This window comes from Parathielavia appendiculata (genome assembly GCF_033297405.1).
Source record: "Parathielavia appendiculata strain CBS 731.68 unplaced genomic scaffold N657scaffold_4, whole genome shotgun sequence".
Taxonomy (NCBI): Eukaryota; Fungi; Ascomycota; class Sordariomycetes; order Sordariales; family Chaetomiaceae; genus Parathielavia; species Parathielavia appendiculata.
The window spans coordinates 293,141-312,259 of NW_026944223.1; the positions used below are offsets into that span (position 1 = coordinate 293,141).

Sequence of the window (19,119 nt, forward strand, 5' to 3'; positions counted from 1 at the left end):
GTTGTGAGGGAAAGTCGATAAAAAGATGAATGGTATGAAGGAATGGATTTGTGGGACGTTCGCTTGTCTGGGACGTTCGCTTATCATGTACGTTAACGTTAACTGTTAAGGACAATAACTTCATCCTATCATAGATTTCATTATAACATCATCCTATCATACATTTCATTGCAGCTTACTCAACACTGTTAAGGTGGGCCACGCACTGATATGGGCCACTCACTGAGAAGACGGATGGATACGTTAACATTAAACAAATTCCAATGATTCTTCTAAGCACCACCTGCCTGCCTATACCCCCGACTGTTGAACTCCGTCCCGTTGTGCCTGCTCGCTAACCCGCAGCCAAGATACCTGCCGGCCCCTACATCTATTGTTGAAAAGCAAGTAGCGAGTTATGCTCACGCCCCTGTCGTCTGCCTGGTTGAAACCCCTGAACACCCACCCCTGAAGCCCCGTCCGTGGTTGAAATCCGATCCAAATCCTCAGTGCATGCTGGCTGGGTATATGCGTTGCTGAACCTTGTTGAAACCTTGTGTTGAAGAAAGTTGTGATTGTTGAAGAAATTCCTCCCCCACGTTTTAACCCGAAGAAATCTCAAAAAGACGCCGCGTGCTATTTTCCCCCTTTTAATGTCTGAGGTGCTTTTTTCCCTTACTTGTTTCCTTAGGCATCCCGAACGGACGAGATGTCGTTGGAGTCCGAGACGGGAGGGCAGGTGCAGAACAGGTTCAGGTCGCCATATGCTATTGGCAACGTCAGTCTGTCGTCCGCAAACCAACAGCAAAAAAAAAAAAAAAGGAAAACTTACTGTCATCCACCCGCGCCACGCTCGGCCAAAACTTCTTCTCCCTCAACCACGGCAGCGGATACGCCGCCTTCTCGCGGGTATACGGACGCTCCCACTTGGCGCCTGCGTCGCCATCGCCGGCGATAATGTCGGCCATCGGGTGCGGCGCCATCTTGAGCACGTTCCCTTCGCGGGGTGCACGCCCCTCCTCCACCTCACGGATCTCCTGCCGAATGCTCACCAGCGCCTCGACGAACCGGTCCAACTCCTCTTGGGACTCGGACTCGGTCGGCTCGATCATCAGCGTGTTGGCGACCGGCCAGCTCATGGTGGGCGCGTGGAACCCGTAGTCCTGCAGCCGCTTGGCAATGTCGATTGCCTCGATGCCCGCCGTGTCGTGGAAGGCCCGCACGTCGAGGATGAACTCGTGCGCGCACCGGCCGTGCTCGTTGGTATACAGAATCGGGTAGTGTGGCTTGAGCTTGCTGAGGAGGTAGTTTGCGTTGAGGAGGGTGATGACGGTTGCTTTTCGGAGCCCTTCGCCGCCTGGTATCAGTGTTGTTAGCTGCCGTCTTTTGCTCTTCAGGATACGGGATGACTTACCCATCATCGCATTATATGCCCAGCTGATGGGCAGGATGCTGGCACTGCCGTAGGGCGCGCTGCTAACTGGGTGGTTCGAGTCTTCGACATTGACCACGGCCTTGGTCGGGAGGTGCTCAACCAGATGCTGCTTGACGCAGATGGGGCCGACTCCAGGACCGCCACCGCCGTGCGGGATGCAGAAAGTCTTGTGTAGGTTCAAATGGCACACGTCGGCCCCGATTTCGCCGGGCGAGCACAGCCCAATTTGAGCGTTCATATTGGCGCCGTCCATGTACACCTGGCCGCCATGAGCGTGCACAATCTCGCACACCTTCTTAATGTGCGGCTCGAACACGCCAAACGTGCTGGGATACGTAATCATCATGGCGCCGATCTGGCTCGAGTGTTGCGCGCACTTGGCCTCAAGGTCCGCCAGGTCCAGGTTGCCCGTCTTGGAGTCGCACTTGACGGTCACGACGCGCATGCCGGCCATTGCGGCGGAGGCCGGGTTAGTGCCGTGGGCGGACACAGGGATCAGGCAGATATCGCGCTTGAAATCTCCCTTGCTCTCGTGGTACTTGCGGATGGCACGGAGACCGGCAAACTCGCCCTGAGCACCTGAGTTCGGCTGGAGCGACACGCCGTCCATGGCGGTGATTTCCTTGAGCTGATCCTCGAGCGCGTTGATTATATTATGGTAGCCCTTGGTGTCCTCAGCGGGAGCCGCCGGGTGAATGTTGGAGAAGCCGGGAAGCGTGATAAGGGCCATCTCGGTGCTGGCGTTGAGCTTCATGGTACAGGATCCGAGAGGGATCATCGAATGCACCAGCGACAAATCCTTGGACTGGAGGTGGTGGATGTAGCGGAGCAGCTCAGTCTCGGAATGGTGGGTGTTGAAAACCGGGTGCGTCAGGTATGCCGACTGTCTCCGCAACGACTCGGGAACATGGTCGAGGGTGCTATGCGACTGAGCGTCCTCGAGAAACTGCTTGAGCAGCGGAGCGTATTCGGTAAGAGCTTCTGGCGAGCTACTACTGCCAACTTCAGAGAATACTTTAATCAGGGCTAGAAGATCGCGCTCCTCAACGGTCTCGTCGATGCTGATGACAACCTTATCATGGCCATCGACACGAATGTTGATCCCTTCGTCCCTGGCGAGGTCTCTGATCGCCCGGGCCTTGCCTGGGCAGGAAATGGCAACAGTGTCGAAAGCCACCGCTTCCGAGCCCGAGTCGAGGCCGAAGTGGCGGGCAGCAGACTGGACAACTTTCGCCCCGAGATTACATCTCTCGGCAATCTTCTTCAGACCGGCAGGGCCGTGGTACACAGCATAGAAGGCGCTAATGTTGGCGAGCAGCGCCTGAGCAGTGCAGACGTTGCTGGTGGCCTTCTCTCTCCTGATGTGTTGCTCTCTGGTCTGGAGCGAGAGTCTGAGAGCCCGGTCCCCCAGTCTGTCCTTGGACACGCCGATGAGGCGACCGGGCATCTTCCTCTTGTGCTTTTCCGCGATGGCAAAGAAGGCCGCATGCGGACCCCCGAACCCCAAGGGTACACCAAATCGCTGAGCATTGCCAAACGCAATGTCGGCGCCCCACTCACCAGGTGGAGTGAGGACTGTGAGGGCCAGCAGGTCGGTGGCGGCGCTAAGCAGGGCGCCTTGCTTGTGTACGGCATCGGCAAGACCATTGAAGTCACGCACTTGGCCGTACGTGTTCGGATACTGAACCAGGGCACCAATAAGATCGTCGCCCACGTGTTCCAACTCGGAAAGGTCAGACCCCGAAAGATCCATCACCTTGACATTGATGCCAAACCCTTCTGCTCGACTGCGTAGGACGTTCAGGGTTTGGGGGTGGACATTCTTGTCGACGACGTAGGTCCGGCCAGGGCGCTTAGCCCGAGAGGTCGGGAGAGCGTTCATCGACACTGTCATCGCCTCGGCAGCTGCAGTGCCTTCATCGAGAAGACTGGCGTTGGAGATGGGAAGGGCCGTCAGGTCCGAAACTAGGGTCTGGAAGTTCAGCAGAGACTCGAGGCGACCCTGGCTGATCTCGGGTTGGTAGGGCGTGTAGCTGGTGTACCACGCGGGGCTCTCGAGCACATTGCGCTTGATTACTTCAGGGGTGATGGTGCCGTAGTAGCCTGCGCCGATGAAGTTCTTCCTGCTAGACTCGTTGCTCTCAGCAGCAGCGCGGCCGATGGCCTGCACCTCCCATTCTTGGTGGCCTTGCTTGGTAGCGCGAGTAGCAGCTGAGTCGAAGGCGTCGCGGGGCCTGGGGAAGAGCTCGCGGGACGAGAGGATATCGGCAGGGATGACCTGCTGGATGAACTGGTCGAGGGACTCGGCGGGAGGCGAGAGGGCCTTGAGCATCTGCTGCGTGCTCTCCTTGTCGGGCCCAATGTGGCGGTTGACAAAGCTCTCGTGGGTCGGGAACAGCTCTGGTAACCTGACAAAGGGGCGGGCCCCGGTGGTGTCGGTAGCCGAGCTGGTCCATCGGAGGGTTGTGCATTGAGAGGAGCATGCCGAGTAGATGCGTGGCCGTGTAAGCCGTGCAGCTGTGCGAAATGCAAACACCGAGGCACCCAGAGTCCGGCCGAGACGGCCAATTTGCCGTGACGCAGTCATTATCAAGGGACAGCTTCGATGCGGTTGAGATGCAAGCAACGCCCGTCTGTCGCGCAACAAGTGACCCGCGGCCCTCAAGGCAATGACTTTGGAGCACTGCAATACCAACGAGTAGTGGCTTAGTTGAAGTCACAGGCCCTTGTGTATCCTTCTCCCTCCCAGACGCCGCCCTACGCCACCCCGAGTGTCGGGGCTATGGGGAGATAAAAAGGACGAAAATCGCCGAAACGTGCTGCCAAGACCAGGAACAGCCGGCGACAATTGACGTCAGGACCGTACCTCGTTTTCTCGAAACTTGCCAATTGACCCCGGATCTGCCGCTTCTTGTCCTGGGAATGGGAAGAAGAGTCGGTGTAGCACTGAAAAGTAACAGCAAACATGCATGACAATAGGAACCAAGACTCGGCCTGGTCAGCGGATGACCGAAACCCACCGCTATGTCGTGCTCGCTGATAAGAAGATACCGGGTATTCTCGGGCCGACTTAGATCAGGCCTGCTGCCAAGACCGTCTCTGGCGGACAGGGGCTCTGCTTCCGGCCCCTCGGCGCTCCATGGTGCACGTCCCTTGTCCCTTCCAGGAATGGCGTCACTTTGCACCCAACGAAAAATCTGGAGCCGCGATTCCATTGATCGCGGCAAACAAACTCTCCAAATCCACATCAGTGCAGCATTCGACCCCAACCCCCGTCACAATTCCAGCACTTCACGATGTTTGGCCGTAAGCCTCTTACCCTTAGCTGGGGTGGTACTGAGCAGGCAGTTCAGTGTGCTAAAATCCAGTCTAGTTCCGCCCCAAGCTTCACCGGAGGAGATCCGCGCCGCCGAAACCGAGGCTACCTTCACGCTCCAGCGCGCCCTCGCGACCGCTGCTGCCCTGTACCTATGTGCGCTCACCCATCGTCGGCTTCTAGAAACATAGCTCAGTGCTAAAACCGAGAGTACAGCCCCGTTCGTTATCGACGCCGTCTCCAAGATGTTTTAACGACGTCGTTCTACATCTCAGCGAGCAGGCGATTTAGACTGCCGTCGAAGTGCCGCCCTGCGAGCACGTAACGCCTATTTCTCCGTTCTCGAATTCCGATGCAATCAGGGACGATGGCTTAGAGACGGGCAATGGCAGACTCTCGTCAGTCCGCTTGCGAGGCTAAAGGAGAGTCAGAAGGGATGGCAATGCCAGACACAGCTCCTGCAGTCGGCGGTGGCGGATGGCATGGCACGTCCCATCTATTCCACATGGCTGTACGATATCATAACTCTTGACTTTGGCAAGTCGAGTAGTCACGGTTTTGAGGGGGAAGTGACTTTCATAGATTTCGAGGATCAAGGCCGCGGCTTACAATTCCGCAACGCAGCGGCGCATTGTACGAATTACACGCAAAAATGCGTCCAGAAGATAGACCTCAGCCTCACCAACGCCCGTGATTCGGTTCGAGTATTGTGCGACACAGTTAGCGGGTGCCACATAAACGCTACGAAGTGACCACGAGGCATATTTAACTTGTTCTCGCACCACGGGTTGACCTAAACATAGGTTTTGCGGCACAGGACCCGTGGGAATGCTCCTCTGGAGTCACCCGTCAACGCCGCCTTCGAATACAGCAACGTTGATCCGCCCGAGGCCGGTACCAGCCCATGGTCAATATCCTTGGCGTGAATATCTCGACGTAAGGCGATCATCTCGCCTTGGGTGCAACCCATTGTAGCAGGTGTGTGACGCCACAATCAGTGTTCATCACCGAGCAAGGCACCCACCTACCTAGGTAAACAGCTGCCTACATTGTACGTAAGCACCCAGGACATCCAAACTATACCTCCCGTATCCGATGGTGTCTCGAGGACTTTAGGGAGCGGCGATGCAGCTGGGACCGTCCTCAATACGCGAGTGGGCGAAGACAAGCATCTGTTGCCACGGCGGACAAGATACCAAGCTTCGCCATATACGTAACTTAGAGTACGGCAGGCAGAACAAACCGACGTTTTGCGGTCTCATGAACCGGCGTGTTATAAATGATGGGGAAAAGGGGCACTTTGGGTTGCACGAATGCATCCTTATGCATATGCAGGGCCCAGTCGAGGCTTGCTGCACAGCGGCCGACTGAAATTAAAGCTCTGGGCCCTGGCCGGCGATCAGACGCGGGGTTGGCTAATGTTCTCTTTTGCCCAGTCTAAGTTCGACAAGGAGAGGATTGGACAATTGGGTGAGAAATCAGGAGCGTTCGAATTCATGCGCTGTCGCTTCCGGCTCCCGGGAGGCAGCCCATTCGGGTGGGGAGCCGAGCTGACGTCCACTTCATGCGCTACTATCGTGGTGGACGTCTGTTCGCTCATCTGTGCAGGACGAAGGGGAGAGATGGATCGCTCTTGTATGGACAACACAGCGAGACACGGGCAATGGTGGGCCCAATCGGAATGTTGGAGGACATGTGAAATCGGCGTTGGCTGGACCCTTTTAGCGCCCTGAAACCCAGCTTTGTCTGCCTGCAACGCCTTGCAGATGCGCAATCAGGCAATTGACCAATGAATATCTCTTCAGATTTGAGGTTCGAAATGATTCCCAAAACTCCAAGGAAGATAGAAAGGAGCGCCAGCAGGCGGCTGGCTATGTCTGATGTCGCTTGATCGTCTCGTTTACAATCCGAGCTCGGGGCTAAGTTACAATTCATCGGAAAGCTCGGGGGGCAACACCTAATGAGGCGATGTCGGCTTCGTGTGTCCGGTTTGGGGAGACGTGGGAGGGGGTGCGGTGCCCCTCCTTCAAAGTGCGGGGTGATAAGATAAGCGGGTGTGATTGTGATGGTGGCATGAAATGGTGTTGACCTGATCCTGCTGATGGGAGGTCGGATGGGGGAAAGTGGATATGGCCTTAAATATTTTGAGTAACATGAACTGAGTCAAGTGGCTGCCATGTTGATTCAGGACGCGCTCGAGTGCCTCGTCTGGCCGGCGCGTGGTGGTTGCGGGATCATGTGGGTAGGATGGCAGCGGCGACCCCCAATTGAGACTGTGGAAGCAAGGCTCCCACATTGACCATGCTCTAGGTGGCCATCTCAAAATGCTTTGAAGCCCCGAAAACGAGAGACGAAGGCGATCAAGTTAAATCCTTTAAATCCGACTGAGAAACGCAGTCAGAAACCGTGGTCCTCCGATGCCAGGCAACATTGGTCTGAGCCGATGAGGCCGATACTCTGCTGAAAGTGACTCAATTCACATGATATCCCATTGTTCGGTCCAGGCAGCCTGGCCAATTCCACTGACAGCCGGTAAGTGACGAACCCTGAACCAGAGGCAGATGTGGTGGGCGACTAGAGTAGTACATGGGACCTGTTTTCAACTTTCGCTCCTGCGACGCATTAAAACAATTGGCCAGACTGAAACACAACTCATTGAGCAAGGCAGTGACTGAGATATGAATCAAGATGCCGTGCAAGAGAGAGCCTTGATGGCCATGTTTGATGTGAACTGCTACATCCACGCCTCTCCCCGCTTGATTGGGAGGTCAGCAGGGCCCATGGGATACCTTCAGAATGCCAAGAGTACAACGAAGCGGGAGTCCATTATCGATAGGTAAATGACCCCTTTAAGCCAAAGTAGGCAGGAACCTGTTAGCAAGTGCAACCACTTTTTGCCAGACCTCAACCCCGCGATGAGTCACACATACAACACTCGATTCGAGACCATGATTACGTCGCGATTGGAACAGACGGCACGAAAACGGACCGCCTGCTTGATTTCCAGGCTTCTAGCCATTGGTCAATTCACCTTCCTTGTCCACGCAACATGGTCAGGGTTATAGGCTGCAGTCAACGTCAAGGTATCGACGGTTGACGACGGCCCAGACGACCGCTGAGGCCTCTCCAAACTGAAGCTTGGTACGCCACAACAATACCGCCGGCTCTCAACTTCGATGCCCAAATGGCGGCCCAAACGGGGCTCAACTTGAGATTATCAAGTTACTAGAGCTGCTCGTTTGCCCGCTATTCGCGTTCAAGCTCCACATGGAGAGGACGCATGCAAACGGGAGTTACGAAGTGTTTGTTTTGCCCCTCTTTCCCCTCCTTGCCCCTCCTTTCCAATTGCTCCTTCGTCCAAGCGACATTGCGAGCTGATATGTCCTTTGCTGTGTGAGTTGGCGACGTCGGTGTCGAAACCATCGTCCCGGGCTGGTGAAGGTTGATTGATACATCTGCCAGCGCCAGTACCTCTAGAACAGGCAACAGGAACGGTCTGACATCTCTAACGACCTACTGTGCTCACCATCCCCCGAGACACAGGAGGGAAAAATAGTGTGTCTTGATGAATGTGCTACAACTCCGGCAGCACATCGGACAAGCCTTGGAGCTGCTCTTCCCTAGGACAGACCATCTCGAGCTAAGACACCGCGGTTGGAGACCTGCGAGCTTCCCCCAGAGCTCCCGATGTCACTCCGCAGTTGAAGCACGTCTGCCTTGGAACTCTCCGGCTCACCAACACTTCCACGACTCATACAGCGGGAACATGGCAGCAGCAGAAGCCAGCGGCCCGAACGGGACATGCACCTCACAAACCGCCCGAAGCGACAGGAAAGTGGCTAAAGTGGGCAAACTCAAGTCAGCTTGCAGATGGCAACTGAGACACACTGGAACAATCCGCAATGCCGCCCAAAAAAGAAGTAAACAAAAAAAAGAAAAGCCAACGGATTGGCCTTGACATCAGGAGGCTACACGGCCTCTGTCGACGAGTTGCAAGAAACAGGCAAGAGAGTTGTACTGAACACGGAAGAAGCTGTCCTGCTTGAATCAGCAGCGCTAATCTGGTTGGCAGCATTGTTAGGCTCAATGGCTTGCTAAGGTAGCCAGAAGTACCGCCCTTTAGGCAGAAGTACCTCGCGCTAGCCCCTGGCCTATTTTTGCCTAACACGGCAGTGAGCCTGACGGGTGACCCATTGGTTGCGCTCGGCATACTCAACATGATTGGCTACGCGGGCGGACATGGGGGTTTGTCAGAGGGTGTCTGACTGGTGGTGGATGACTCCTCCCGGTGTCCAGCATCCTGCCAACCAATGTCGCCACGCCACTCCATTTACACCTCAACCCCAGATTCGTGCCCGCCCACGCAAGGAGTTCTTGCTTGGGAGTGGCAGACGCGTTGTGCGCCGTGGTGACTGCTGTCGCAATCTGCCCCAACAACTGTCGCCCGTGTCTGGGGCCTTGGGCTCCCAGTCTCGTCCCAGCCCTTGCCGAAGCCTAGCCAGCCGTCAAGTGATGGCAACATGTCTTGGGAGGGTGCTCCGTCTACTTACAGCCCTCATAACCCCCCCAGCTCATGTTTCTCTTTCACCCTCTTTCACTCTCTCCGGTCGCCTACGCTCTTACCACCGTGTGCTCGCAACGGCTAGACACGGCTATTGTCATATTCGATTGCCGCTGTTATGAATGCGCTGCTCTTTGGGCCTGCTTCGCCACTCCGACTCTTTCCAACGGATTCCATTGACCAAGCTCATTAATTGCGAGGCTTACGCTAGCTATTGTTCCGCAATCGCTTCCTTTTTGACACCCAGGTCTGGATACATGAATAGCGGCAAACAGCAGTGCCCCCATTGTCTATTATTCAGCAATTGAGAAGATTTATGTCTTCTCACCAACCCTTTTCTCCTACAAAGAAGCTCCCTGCCGCCACCTGAGCACGCTCAGTCTTTGTTAGCTGTCCCTTCAAACCCCCAACAACCTCACAGTCAGTTAACCAGCTGCTTTGGTTGCGCAACCAACACAGATCTCCATCACACTCATTGTCTAATGCTGGCTGTCACCTCTTGATGACGGGCCACACATTCGCCACCTGCTCTCTCCATCAACACAGTCATAGGCGTTATGGCTGACAAAGCAACAACTTCCCTTGCGATGCAGCAGCCCGTGTCGCATCACCAGGACCAGACAGCAACAAGGCCACCTTGGGCCCCCTCATCCTCACCTCCCACCTATCTTCCCCCGACACCGACAAGGGAGATGCAGGACACGTGCTCGCTACCACCGGACAGGGCTTTAACAGTCCCGAAACTCCAGAAGCCCTGCGATATCAGCAATCTGATGTCGCCTCCCGAGCCCGCCCCTCTCGATATGTTTCGCTTAGCAGGGCCAGCAAACAAGAATGCTGCCTCAGCCCCTGATGCATGTGTTCTGCATCAACCGCTCTCACCCCCCGTTTCGCCCTTCTCAAAAGCGGCCAACACGATTAGCCCGGCGCCTTCTCAGACTCTGGCCGGCGGCAAAGACCCGATTCTCTATCCCACCGGTGAATTCCCCGCGAGCGCTCCTACCGGCCCCTTGTTCACGCCGACACCGGCCTCTGTCGAGACCTTCCGGGCATCGACCGAGCGGTTGGTGAGCGAGCACATCGCTTCAAGACCAGCCAGCCTTTTCCGAGACTCGACACCGCCGAGACCCGAGGATTACGAGCTTGCCCTCTACTTCAAATCCAACTGCTTCCGCATGTTTCAGGATAACCCGAAGGAATGGTTGCGCAAGGAGCGTGAGCTTCTCCGGGCCGACCGCAAGCATACCAAGCATCCGGCACTCTCGTTCCAGCCGCCCAAGCTTCCGAGGCTTCCCCACATTCTGCCAGCGTCCAAGGTTGCCGTACTGGGACCGCAGACAACCAAGGCGCCCACAGTTCGCGTGCAAAAGCTTAAGTCCCCGAAAGTTAAGGCGCAGAATCCGAAGCCAATCCGGGCCACGCCATTGCCGCCCCCTCGCGAGACGATCCGCGTCGGCACGCCCGAGCCTCGGGTACGGACTGTTGCGCCGAACCGCGAAGACAAGGATTTTGCGTCCTTGAAGGATCTCTCTCCGCCGCTGAGCACGCTTCCGCCAAAGCCGAACAGCCTAAAGGTTGACTGGAAGGGGAACGCGCTGGACCTGAGCAACGACCCGCACCGTCACCTGCTGCACCCGGACGAACTCATCCTGGCGAGCAACCTCCGGCTTGACTGCGCGACCTACCTCACCAGCAAGCGGCGCATCTTTTTGCGGCGGCTCGAGTGCGCGCGGATCGGCAAGGAGTTCCGCAAGACGGATGCGCAGCAGGCGTGCAAGATTGATGTCAATAAGGCGTCGAAGCTGTGGCAGGCGTATGAGCGGGTTGGGTGGTTGGATATTGAGTGGATGCGGGAGTACCTGGCCCGCAAGGCTTGAATAGGTTTTTTCTTGGGTTCGGGCGGATTTCACAGTTGGGTTTGCCATGATTTTCTCTTTCTCTTTTGCTATCAACACCGCTGATTTGGTGCTCGGATTTATTGGGAATATCACTTTCCTATCTCCTTCTCTTGGTTTCCCTTTCACAGCATCACGTCGCGGCACAGCATATGCATCATTACGAATCTCATATGATACCCCCTGAGCGCCCGAAATACGGGCAGCTCCACTTCCCAATTACATTTCACTTCGTTTTTTTTTTTTTTTTTCCAGTTCTCCCCGCATTGCATTTGCGTGGTTTGGGTGGTCGGTCGGTCGGGCTGGGGCACGGTATATGGCAACACTCAACAGGCGAGTAACCTGGTCTGGCAGATGGGCGTAGGGTAGGAGGCGGGAGGCAGGCTTGTCGGTATTTTTGCATTTCACGGCGTTCAGATTTAGGGGTTGGGAGGAGGGTCACGCAGGACTTGGTTGGTTGCGAGATTGGGCTTATGCATGGATGGCTATACCCCGTCGCTGTGTTTCTGCTTCCCCAGATTCTTCGGTATGTCGATGTTGGCAAGGTCACACTAGCCCGCTGGACCGGATCCCCTCTCATTTGTTTTATGGGTGGAAGGATGGGATGGACAGAGCTGGCCTGCTCGGGACTACATAGCTCTCTCATCTGCGGTGGTATGTAAAGAAACACAACGCCGCTGGTTTCAGGACCCTGGCTACTTGACGGCCTGGACCAGCGGTGATAATCGCCCTCTCGTGGTGTCTTAATGGCGTCTGTGAATGCTGAACCGTGATCTTCGAGCTGCTGGTCATACTTCGTTGATACGTATTTGTGCTCTGCCTAGTACGGGATAATGCAATGATTCGAGTTTCACGATGCCCTGGAACCAAGCATGTTGACTGTTTCCGACTCGGACCAGGAACAAGGGGACAACGGGCCCTGGTTCCCGTCGACGGAGCCGGGCTTCCCGTCAGCCCTGCAGCTGCTTGATGATGTCATGATCCATGTCGCCGTCAAGTGACCCACTTTGTTCAGTTGTGGAGTCGGTCAGGGCACGTTGCATGTGACATTTCTCTTTTGCACCAAAACGACTCTTGGGAGGGTGGACATGGAATCTCGAAGTCGGATTTAGGACTTTGCATTGTGAAATCCGGTTGATTCCCTAAGCGCATGGCTACCGTGCCTACTCACATCTTCTGAGACCGGGACTTCTCTCCATATTCGCCCTCCGCGTCATCCGAGCGATCCGATACTCCCGTGGCACACCCCGCTCTTCGATTGCTCACTGCCCCAAGGACAACGTGTAACCTCCGTCCACAACTAGCGTCTGCCCGTCAATGTACTGGTTGCACACGAGCGCTAAGATGCCCTGTGCCATGTCGATGTCCCGCCCCGGCCGGTTCGCGGGCACCTTGCCTTCGTATTTTTCCTTGTCCAGATGGCTCTTCTGGAACTCGTCGCTGCTGTCGGCCGTCATCTCGCTGGGGAACACGCCCGGCGCGAGCGCGTTGATGCGGATCTTGTGTCCCGCGGTCGCCACCTCGGCGGCCAGCATGCGGGTGAGGTGGCTCGCGGCGCCCTTGGCGGCGTTGTAGGCAAAATGGTGCTGCGCGCCCTTGACCAGCCCGCTGATACTCGTGATGTTGACGACGGTGCCGGACCAGTGCGGGTGCCGCTCCGAGGAGCGCTGGAGCAGCGGCAGGAATGCTGCAGTCATGAAGTAGAGGGACACGACGTCCGTCTTGTACGTCTCGAGCCAATCTTCTGCCGTGGTCTTGTCCGTGTCGAACAGGTTCGCCCTCATCTCCGCCGCCGACCCGGATTCGGGCTGCACCGTGTTGCTGCTGATGCCCGCATTATTGACCAGAATGCAGAGGCACTGCTCGCGCGATTCGACCTCCTTCACCAGGCGGGCCACGTCGTCCTTGGACGTCACATCGCCCGTCAGCGCGATGATCTCGCCCTCGATGTCCTTGTTGTATGTGTTGACCACCGTGTCGAGCTTCTCGCCCGAGCGGCCAACAATGTACACCTTGGCGCCGTTGGCGGCCAGCGCCTGGGTGATCATCAGGCCGATGCCTGAACCGCCGCCCGTGACGAGGGCCACGCGGCCCTTGAGGTCGAACAGCGAGTTGCGGTTGAAGTCGGCGTGTGTCGCGGCGGCTACGCTCTTGGACATCTTGGCGAAGTTACGGTTTGTTGACGGAGTAAAAGTGCTGGGGATGCCAGCAAGAATTCTCAGTGTTGGTTTGAGGAATCTAGGTTCGGAGAATCGCGCTGCCGTGAGTGTTCTGCTGGTTCGTATGAGACAACTGGTGACTCGGAGTCGAGTTGTCAGAGTGAGGCTCATGTCGTGATGAATCTGAACGCGAATTGAATTGGGAATTGGAATGGGGACATGGTTTAAAGCATTCAAAGGCTTTCTCGTCTGCTACGAGCTTCTTCATGACGAAATTGGGACTCGAAATCGTAGCAGTCATGAAAGTCGATGACGAAATCGATGAAAGAATTTACAACGGGATTGGCCAATTACATTGGCACCTAGGAATATGCCCACTGTTTCGCAACGGCTTTCCCAGGTTGTTGGCCATTTCTATTAGATCTGCTGCAGAGAAGGACTTACAGTTCATTCCGGTCTTGCCGAGCTTGCCTTTTGCGATGCGGTGTTCGGATGAGGGGTACATCCTCAAAACATCTCTCAGTACTAACACAGTCTCATGTCGATTATAGATATACAGGTATCAGTGTAGGTAGGAAGCCGATATTCGTCTTCCCCTGCTCAACTCTTTTGAGGTCACTTCAAGATGGCAAACTCTATTTCGAGTCCGTAATGGTGGATGGAGCCTAGGAAGTCAAGGTGGTGTCTATCAAAAGAGATCGTTCTCGAGCTCCCAAATGATGTGCCTCGATCGTTGAGAACAACTTGGAAGGTAAAAGCATCAAAAAGTTCACCAGCGGATAACCAGCCGGTTACGAAAACCCCCGTCAGGATTTTACTACGTATGCGTCTGCCTTTGAGCGTTCGATCTTGCACCCAATGACTCTGGGCCGGTATCACAAGATGGATTCCTCGCAGGAGACAGCGTCTCGCAGGACCCAGGTGACTGGGAGACGGGGGGCCAACTCCCTGCAACGACTCGCTAACACGGTGTTTCTCATAACGCCTGCCCAGCAGTTCGTGCGCTCCTCACTCCGGTCATGATGATGATGAGGCACATGTACCAGCAGAGAGCGGCGGTGGTAAACAACAAGGCCCTCTGCCCTGTTATTGTTAGCTATGTCAGCTGGGTTTTGATGTCATAGATGATGTGTTCGGGTCTGGTACCATTGATTCATTACTTGGGGGCATGCCGATCACTGGTGATATCCTGATCTACCAGACTTACTCTCAAGCCAGCTAGGCGAGGTAAGGGAGGACTTTGTCACAGTGTCCACGAGCAGCCAGAGTTCTGAACGTGTCAGTGCCTAGGCACTCACGGGCAGATTGGAGGATTATACTTATCTGAAGGTTAGAGTCTACCGTTTTTGTGGGAATGTGACCAAGCTCAAGTGTGTGAGTGCCACAGTGTTGAAATTCTGCTATCTGCCTCACAGTCTGTCCATTGTAACAGGCAAAGCATTGTCTCCTATTCCTTGGTCGCCCCTTTTCCACCACTCTAAGCACACGTCTGATGGAAACGCAACCCGAGCCGCAACACCGCTCGCCTCCGCTGTAGACCCCCTATTCCCCGACTTCCAAGCCCTTCCTCAATTCGGCTGTTTTCCGTCACTACCCGTCCCCCAAAGCATGTTGGTTTGGGAAGTCTAGCCGCAAAATGGGCTGTACGCCGGCGGGGCAGCCTCGACGGGCTCCAGCCAGTACAAATCTCCTGGTTGTTGATGAAGGTGCACCATCCCGACCTCTCGTCGAGTCTGGGGCAATTGTCAAAGGTTTTGCCGGCGTTCACACCGAGATCGCGGCGCGGGACGATGAAGGAGCGGCAGTTGCTCTCGTTACGGACGCCCGCTTTACAGCGGCCCTGGCTGGTCCGGAAGGTCCAAGAGCCGCCGGGCTTGAGATAGTTGGTCAGGCCCCAGCCCTGCAGGGCTTGGATGAGTGTCAGACAGTCGTCCTCGTAGGCGTCTTGGAGCTGGAAATTGGGGAGCCAGTTGTTCCAGCATTGCGCGTGGTCACGGGCCTCAAGGCCGCCGTCGTCGCCGCTGGGAGTGGGAGGGCGGTCAAGAAATCACGTGCTGTTGACTGGCATCTCGCCGGGCCCGTATACGGTGAGGATCAGGCCCTCGTCTGTCACAGTGATGCCGGGCGGGAGCGAGGTGACCTTGGTCGTCGGCGTCGCGCGAACGTCTTGGCCTTGTCCGCCCGGAGCAGATTGAGCAGCTGGAAGTGCGGCGGCTTGGAGGCCGAAGAACGCAGCAGCGACCAGGAGAAGGTGCATGATCGCGCTTGGAGTTGGATCGTAGTTGGAATATTTAAAGCTTGATATCTGGGAGTGGAATTGAGGTTTGGAAGCACGCTATACCAGTCGAGGGGGGAATCAGGACAGCTTATATATGCTTGAGAGTAGATAATGTTCGTCGGTCCCTGGAGAAAGTCAGAATCATCATTGCTACCTGACTTTTCGATTATACGCGCTCAGCAAGTGTATTGATATTGCCGGGCTTACGATATACTGCCAGCACGTTGTTTGTCTGATTTTCATGCTCTAGCGCGTCATTTTTTGGGTCCTTGGATGGAGTGAGAGTACTAATTGCTGCTGCCTAGCTACCTTGTAGTTCGATGATACGAGCGGAGCGATCATATTGGACATGACAGCTCTTACGATGTCCTAGATGTAGCCGTAGGGCTAGGTGATTCCCCTGGCCTCGAACCCCAGCAGTATGTGATTTCTAGGACGTTCCACAAGTACGACCGACGCCGGTGCTACTGAACTTACAGATGATCTGCAGTCCCAGGCTCTCTTTTGAAGGACGTGTGATCCATATGGACAGGTGTCAGGGGTTGTTTCCTCCTCTCTTCCCTCCCACCTCCGAACCCCTTACCGTCCTGGTTAATCTTTAGCCGCCGCACTCTGACCCGTGCCATGACCGCCCAAAACCCAACCCTACCTTATTAAGTAGGATCATCTTCACCTCCCTTGCTCATCTCCATTTTATCCACTACTGGTAACGCGCCTTGGACAATTCCTGAATTGTAAGGCAATGACCTACTCGAGCGCGCCTTCTCGTCAAAGGTCCAATGTGCCAGCTCTGGAGAACCTCTTGCCTTCAGAGCATCCGTCAAGGCCCAATCGCGAATCGTCAGGCCAACCTGGCCGCTTACGAACGCGTTCGTGTCCGCTGTTCGCAGTGAGGGTCCAAAGGCCTCCCGAGACGGTACCACTCGGGCTATTGCCAGTCGATAGTGCCAGTGATGTTGTTATCTTGGTCGACGAGGATATGGTGCCCAACGTCGTCAACGTGCTTCAGAAAGAATTGCGCCGAGGCCGAGGTCTCAGTGGCGACCGTGTTGTGCCCGTAGTCCTGGACGAGCTGCCAGGCATTGTCCTTGAGAAAGCTGTACACCAGATAGCCATCAACGGGATACGCGCCATAGAGGTGCCCATCGGCATCAGTGCGAAGTACTGGTCTGCCCAAGCCGTGTAGTAATCGATGGCGTGTTCGAACGGGCCGCAGGGGTCGAGCACGATGAATTTGTCGCTCGCCACGGGCCCCACCTCGACGCGTCCTTCTTGGTCGACGTACAACGAGTCAGCTTTGGGCAGCGGTTGCCTGGCCAGCTCGGCATAGACGTCAGCGAGGCATCTCCAAAGGTTGCCCCGCCACGCATGCTCGGCCGCGTCGAGCTAGGCCGTTCGCTCTTCCGAAAGTCCCCCCCCATCCCGTGGTTTTCCCGGGAGCTCTTCCATGAGGATGAAGCCAACGCCGACGCCATGATCGGTCCCGGCGCCGCGTATGGCGTAGCCGAACGCCTTGGGTGCCGGCACAGCGGTGCCTTTGAGGAACTTCAGAGTCGCGTATTCGCTGAGGATCAGATAGTCTATCAAGGACGAGTAGGGCAGAAGTCGAGCCACCCTCGGGACCCGGATCAACCACGAGGGGGAACCGTCGCTGAAGCGGACACCGGTGTGGTAGTTGACAGCTCCCGTCATGGTATTGACGGACGTGGGGCCATGCTCGATGGTGCACTCCCGGCCGTGGCTGAGACAGGACGCATATTCACACAGCTGCGTCGTTGATCCGAGACCGGAGATGGTCAGACTCAGCTTCACGCGCCGAGTGCCCGGCTGCCTCAAATGTGGCACGGTCGATGAGCTCCCCCTGCACATCATTAACATTTACCCTCGGCCTTTAGCACTCGAGTCCGGGGACAATGGGGGCATTGGAAGCATCCTTACCTCCCCACACCGATGGAACCAGCGAGACAAGTGTGGATAACACAGCAACCTCTCTCTATCTCTTTAGTGGGTGAATGATTTCTGGGGAAAGACAGCCCCTTTTTTCTTGAGCGGGGAGATGATGGACGCGCGCGGCGGGGGGTTCAGCCGCAGCGAGGCCGAGCTCGAGGCCCTGGCCGGCCTGACCTTCGAAATAGTCCCAAATTGTCACTAACTACACACTAGTCACAAAGCAAAAAGATTAGGAAGCAGCATTGTCCAATATATATAGGTACTTGTTGAAGAGTTCTTAGGGCAGAGCAAGATCTCAATAGATAATAGCATAGAATCATCAGGCAACTGCCAGATTAGCCTAGAGGATAAAGACAGAACTTACTTAACTTAAACAAAGGCCCTATAACTTATCTAGTTATCCTATAGTAATGTTATAAATATAGTGCGTACCGTAAGGACACTCTAAGCACTCACAACCTCATCACATGCACACATATATATACACAAACACATAGTTATACAAGTTACATACAAACACACACACACACACACATACATACATACACACAAATACACACACATACACATACCTACACACGCACTCATATGCATACCAAACACAAGAATCACGAACTGAAAAAGAACAGCTTTGGCGTCAATCCACCATCTCGCCATAACCAGGCACCCGCGTTCCGATCTCCGACAAAGACACCAAAAACAACAAGGGTAGCGGAGATATCAAGACATGGACGACAGGAGAAACGGGCATCAATCCAAACAATATCATTGAGCTTATCAAGGAGATTATACTGATGCGTTTGAGGCGACTGCGGTGTGTGGTGTCTCCACGGCTCAAAATATTGTACAAATTGTAAGTGATAAGGTCCCCAAGTTAGTTTCACACCGCTCTCTATACCTATACTCCTCCCCCCTTCTTACCTCCTCGGGATAGTGCGTAGGACATAGGGCTAATAAATGACCGCTTCTGTTGAGCTATGCTCGTAAAGCCAACACTAGATGGTTCTGAGTCTTTATATAGAAGTTTGAGGAAAGTGGAAGGGGCTAGGACAACATACCTAAGTAAACTTTAAAATTAACCTTATACCCCTTCTCTGTTTGTGAGACTGTAGCTTGGCTTTGGTTTTTTGTTCATTCGACATCATGCGTATCAAACGAACGTTGGGACAAAATCCTGAAACAGGTAAGGGGACGGGAAGTTTGTCCGCTTGTTTAGCGGCAGTCCAAGCCGCCATCATTGCCCATACCAGAGGGAGCCAAATGAAGAGAAGTCAAAAGAAAGAAACGTAAAAGAAGAGAGGGATAAAAGGGTGTGGAAGGTGAACCCAGTGTGCATTGGTCTGCTGTCCCTGGGTGGGACTCGAAGTTCGCCAGGATTCAATTGGCGTCGTGTCAGGAGGCCGAGGGAAAGGTTGGCTTTTCTACCCGCCGCTTAATAAACAGTCAGATCAACAGAGCTGGCATGCCTAAGGTGCCTTACCTTGGACAACTCGAGCGAGCAGAGAGCTGGCTGTGCTTGCACTACCGATGGCTTGTTTCGCTAGCA

The 19,119-nt window shown here is 55.1% G+C and overlaps 5 protein-coding genes across 5 annotated transcripts; 1 reads left to right on the forward strand and 4 right to left on the reverse strand.

The window, feature by feature from the left end:
• Positions 1-190: 190 nt before the first annotated feature.
• On the reverse strand, positions 191-4,389 carry N657DRAFT_615797 (glycine dehydrogenase). Its single transcript, XM_062790477.1, has 3 exons — positions 1,394-4,389; positions 812-1,336; positions 191-746 (listed from the first exon to the last, which is right to left on the reverse strand). The coding sequence occupies exons 1-3, from the start codon at positions 3,999-4,001 to the stop codon at positions 667-669; spliced, it is 3,213 nt and encodes a 1,070-aa protein (XP_062648572.1). The 5' UTR covers positions 4,002-4,389; the 3' UTR covers positions 191-666.
• A 4,558-nt stretch (positions 4,390-8,947) lies between these two features.
• Positions 8,948-11,168, forward strand: N657DRAFT_655019 (uncharacterized protein; the record flags this gene model as incomplete). Its single annotated transcript, XM_062794550.1, has 2 exons — positions 8,948-8,975; positions 10,027-11,168. 2 exons carry the CDS (start codon positions 8,948-8,950, stop codon positions 11,166-11,168), a joined length of 1,170 nt encoding a protein of 389 aa, XP_062648573.1.
• A 1,080-nt stretch (positions 11,169-12,248) lies between these two features.
• Positions 12,249-13,680, reverse strand: N657DRAFT_643558 (NAD(P)-binding protein). Its single transcript, XM_062792582.1, has one exon. It carries the CDS (start codon positions 13,343-13,345, stop codon positions 12,449-12,451), a length of 897 nt encoding a protein of 298 aa, XP_062648574.1. The 5' UTR covers positions 13,346-13,680; the 3' UTR covers positions 12,249-12,448.
• A 641-nt stretch (positions 13,681-14,321) lies between these two features.
• N657DRAFT_670695 (uncharacterized protein) lies at positions 14,322-15,665 on the reverse strand (the record flags this gene model as incomplete). Its single annotated transcript, XM_062795557.1, has 4 exons — positions 15,397-15,665; positions 14,993-15,366; positions 14,553-14,615; positions 14,322-14,428 (listed from the first exon to the last, which is right to left on the reverse strand). The coding sequence occupies exons 1-4, from the start codon at positions 15,600-15,602 to the stop codon at positions 14,322-14,324; spliced, it is 750 nt and encodes a 249-aa protein (XP_062648575.1). The 5' UTR covers positions 15,603-15,665.
• An 886-nt stretch (positions 15,666-16,551) lies between these two features.
• Positions 16,552-18,230, reverse strand: N657DRAFT_670696 (uncharacterized protein; the record flags this gene model as incomplete). The annotated part of the gene is made up of 6 exons (XM_062795558.1): positions 16,552-16,720; positions 16,789-17,009; positions 17,088-17,484; positions 17,748-17,775; positions 17,938-17,955; positions 18,170-18,230. 6 exons carry the CDS (start codon positions 18,228-18,230, stop codon positions 16,552-16,554), a joined length of 894 nt encoding a protein of 297 aa, XP_062648576.1.
• Positions 18,231-19,119: the final 889 nt, after the last annotated feature.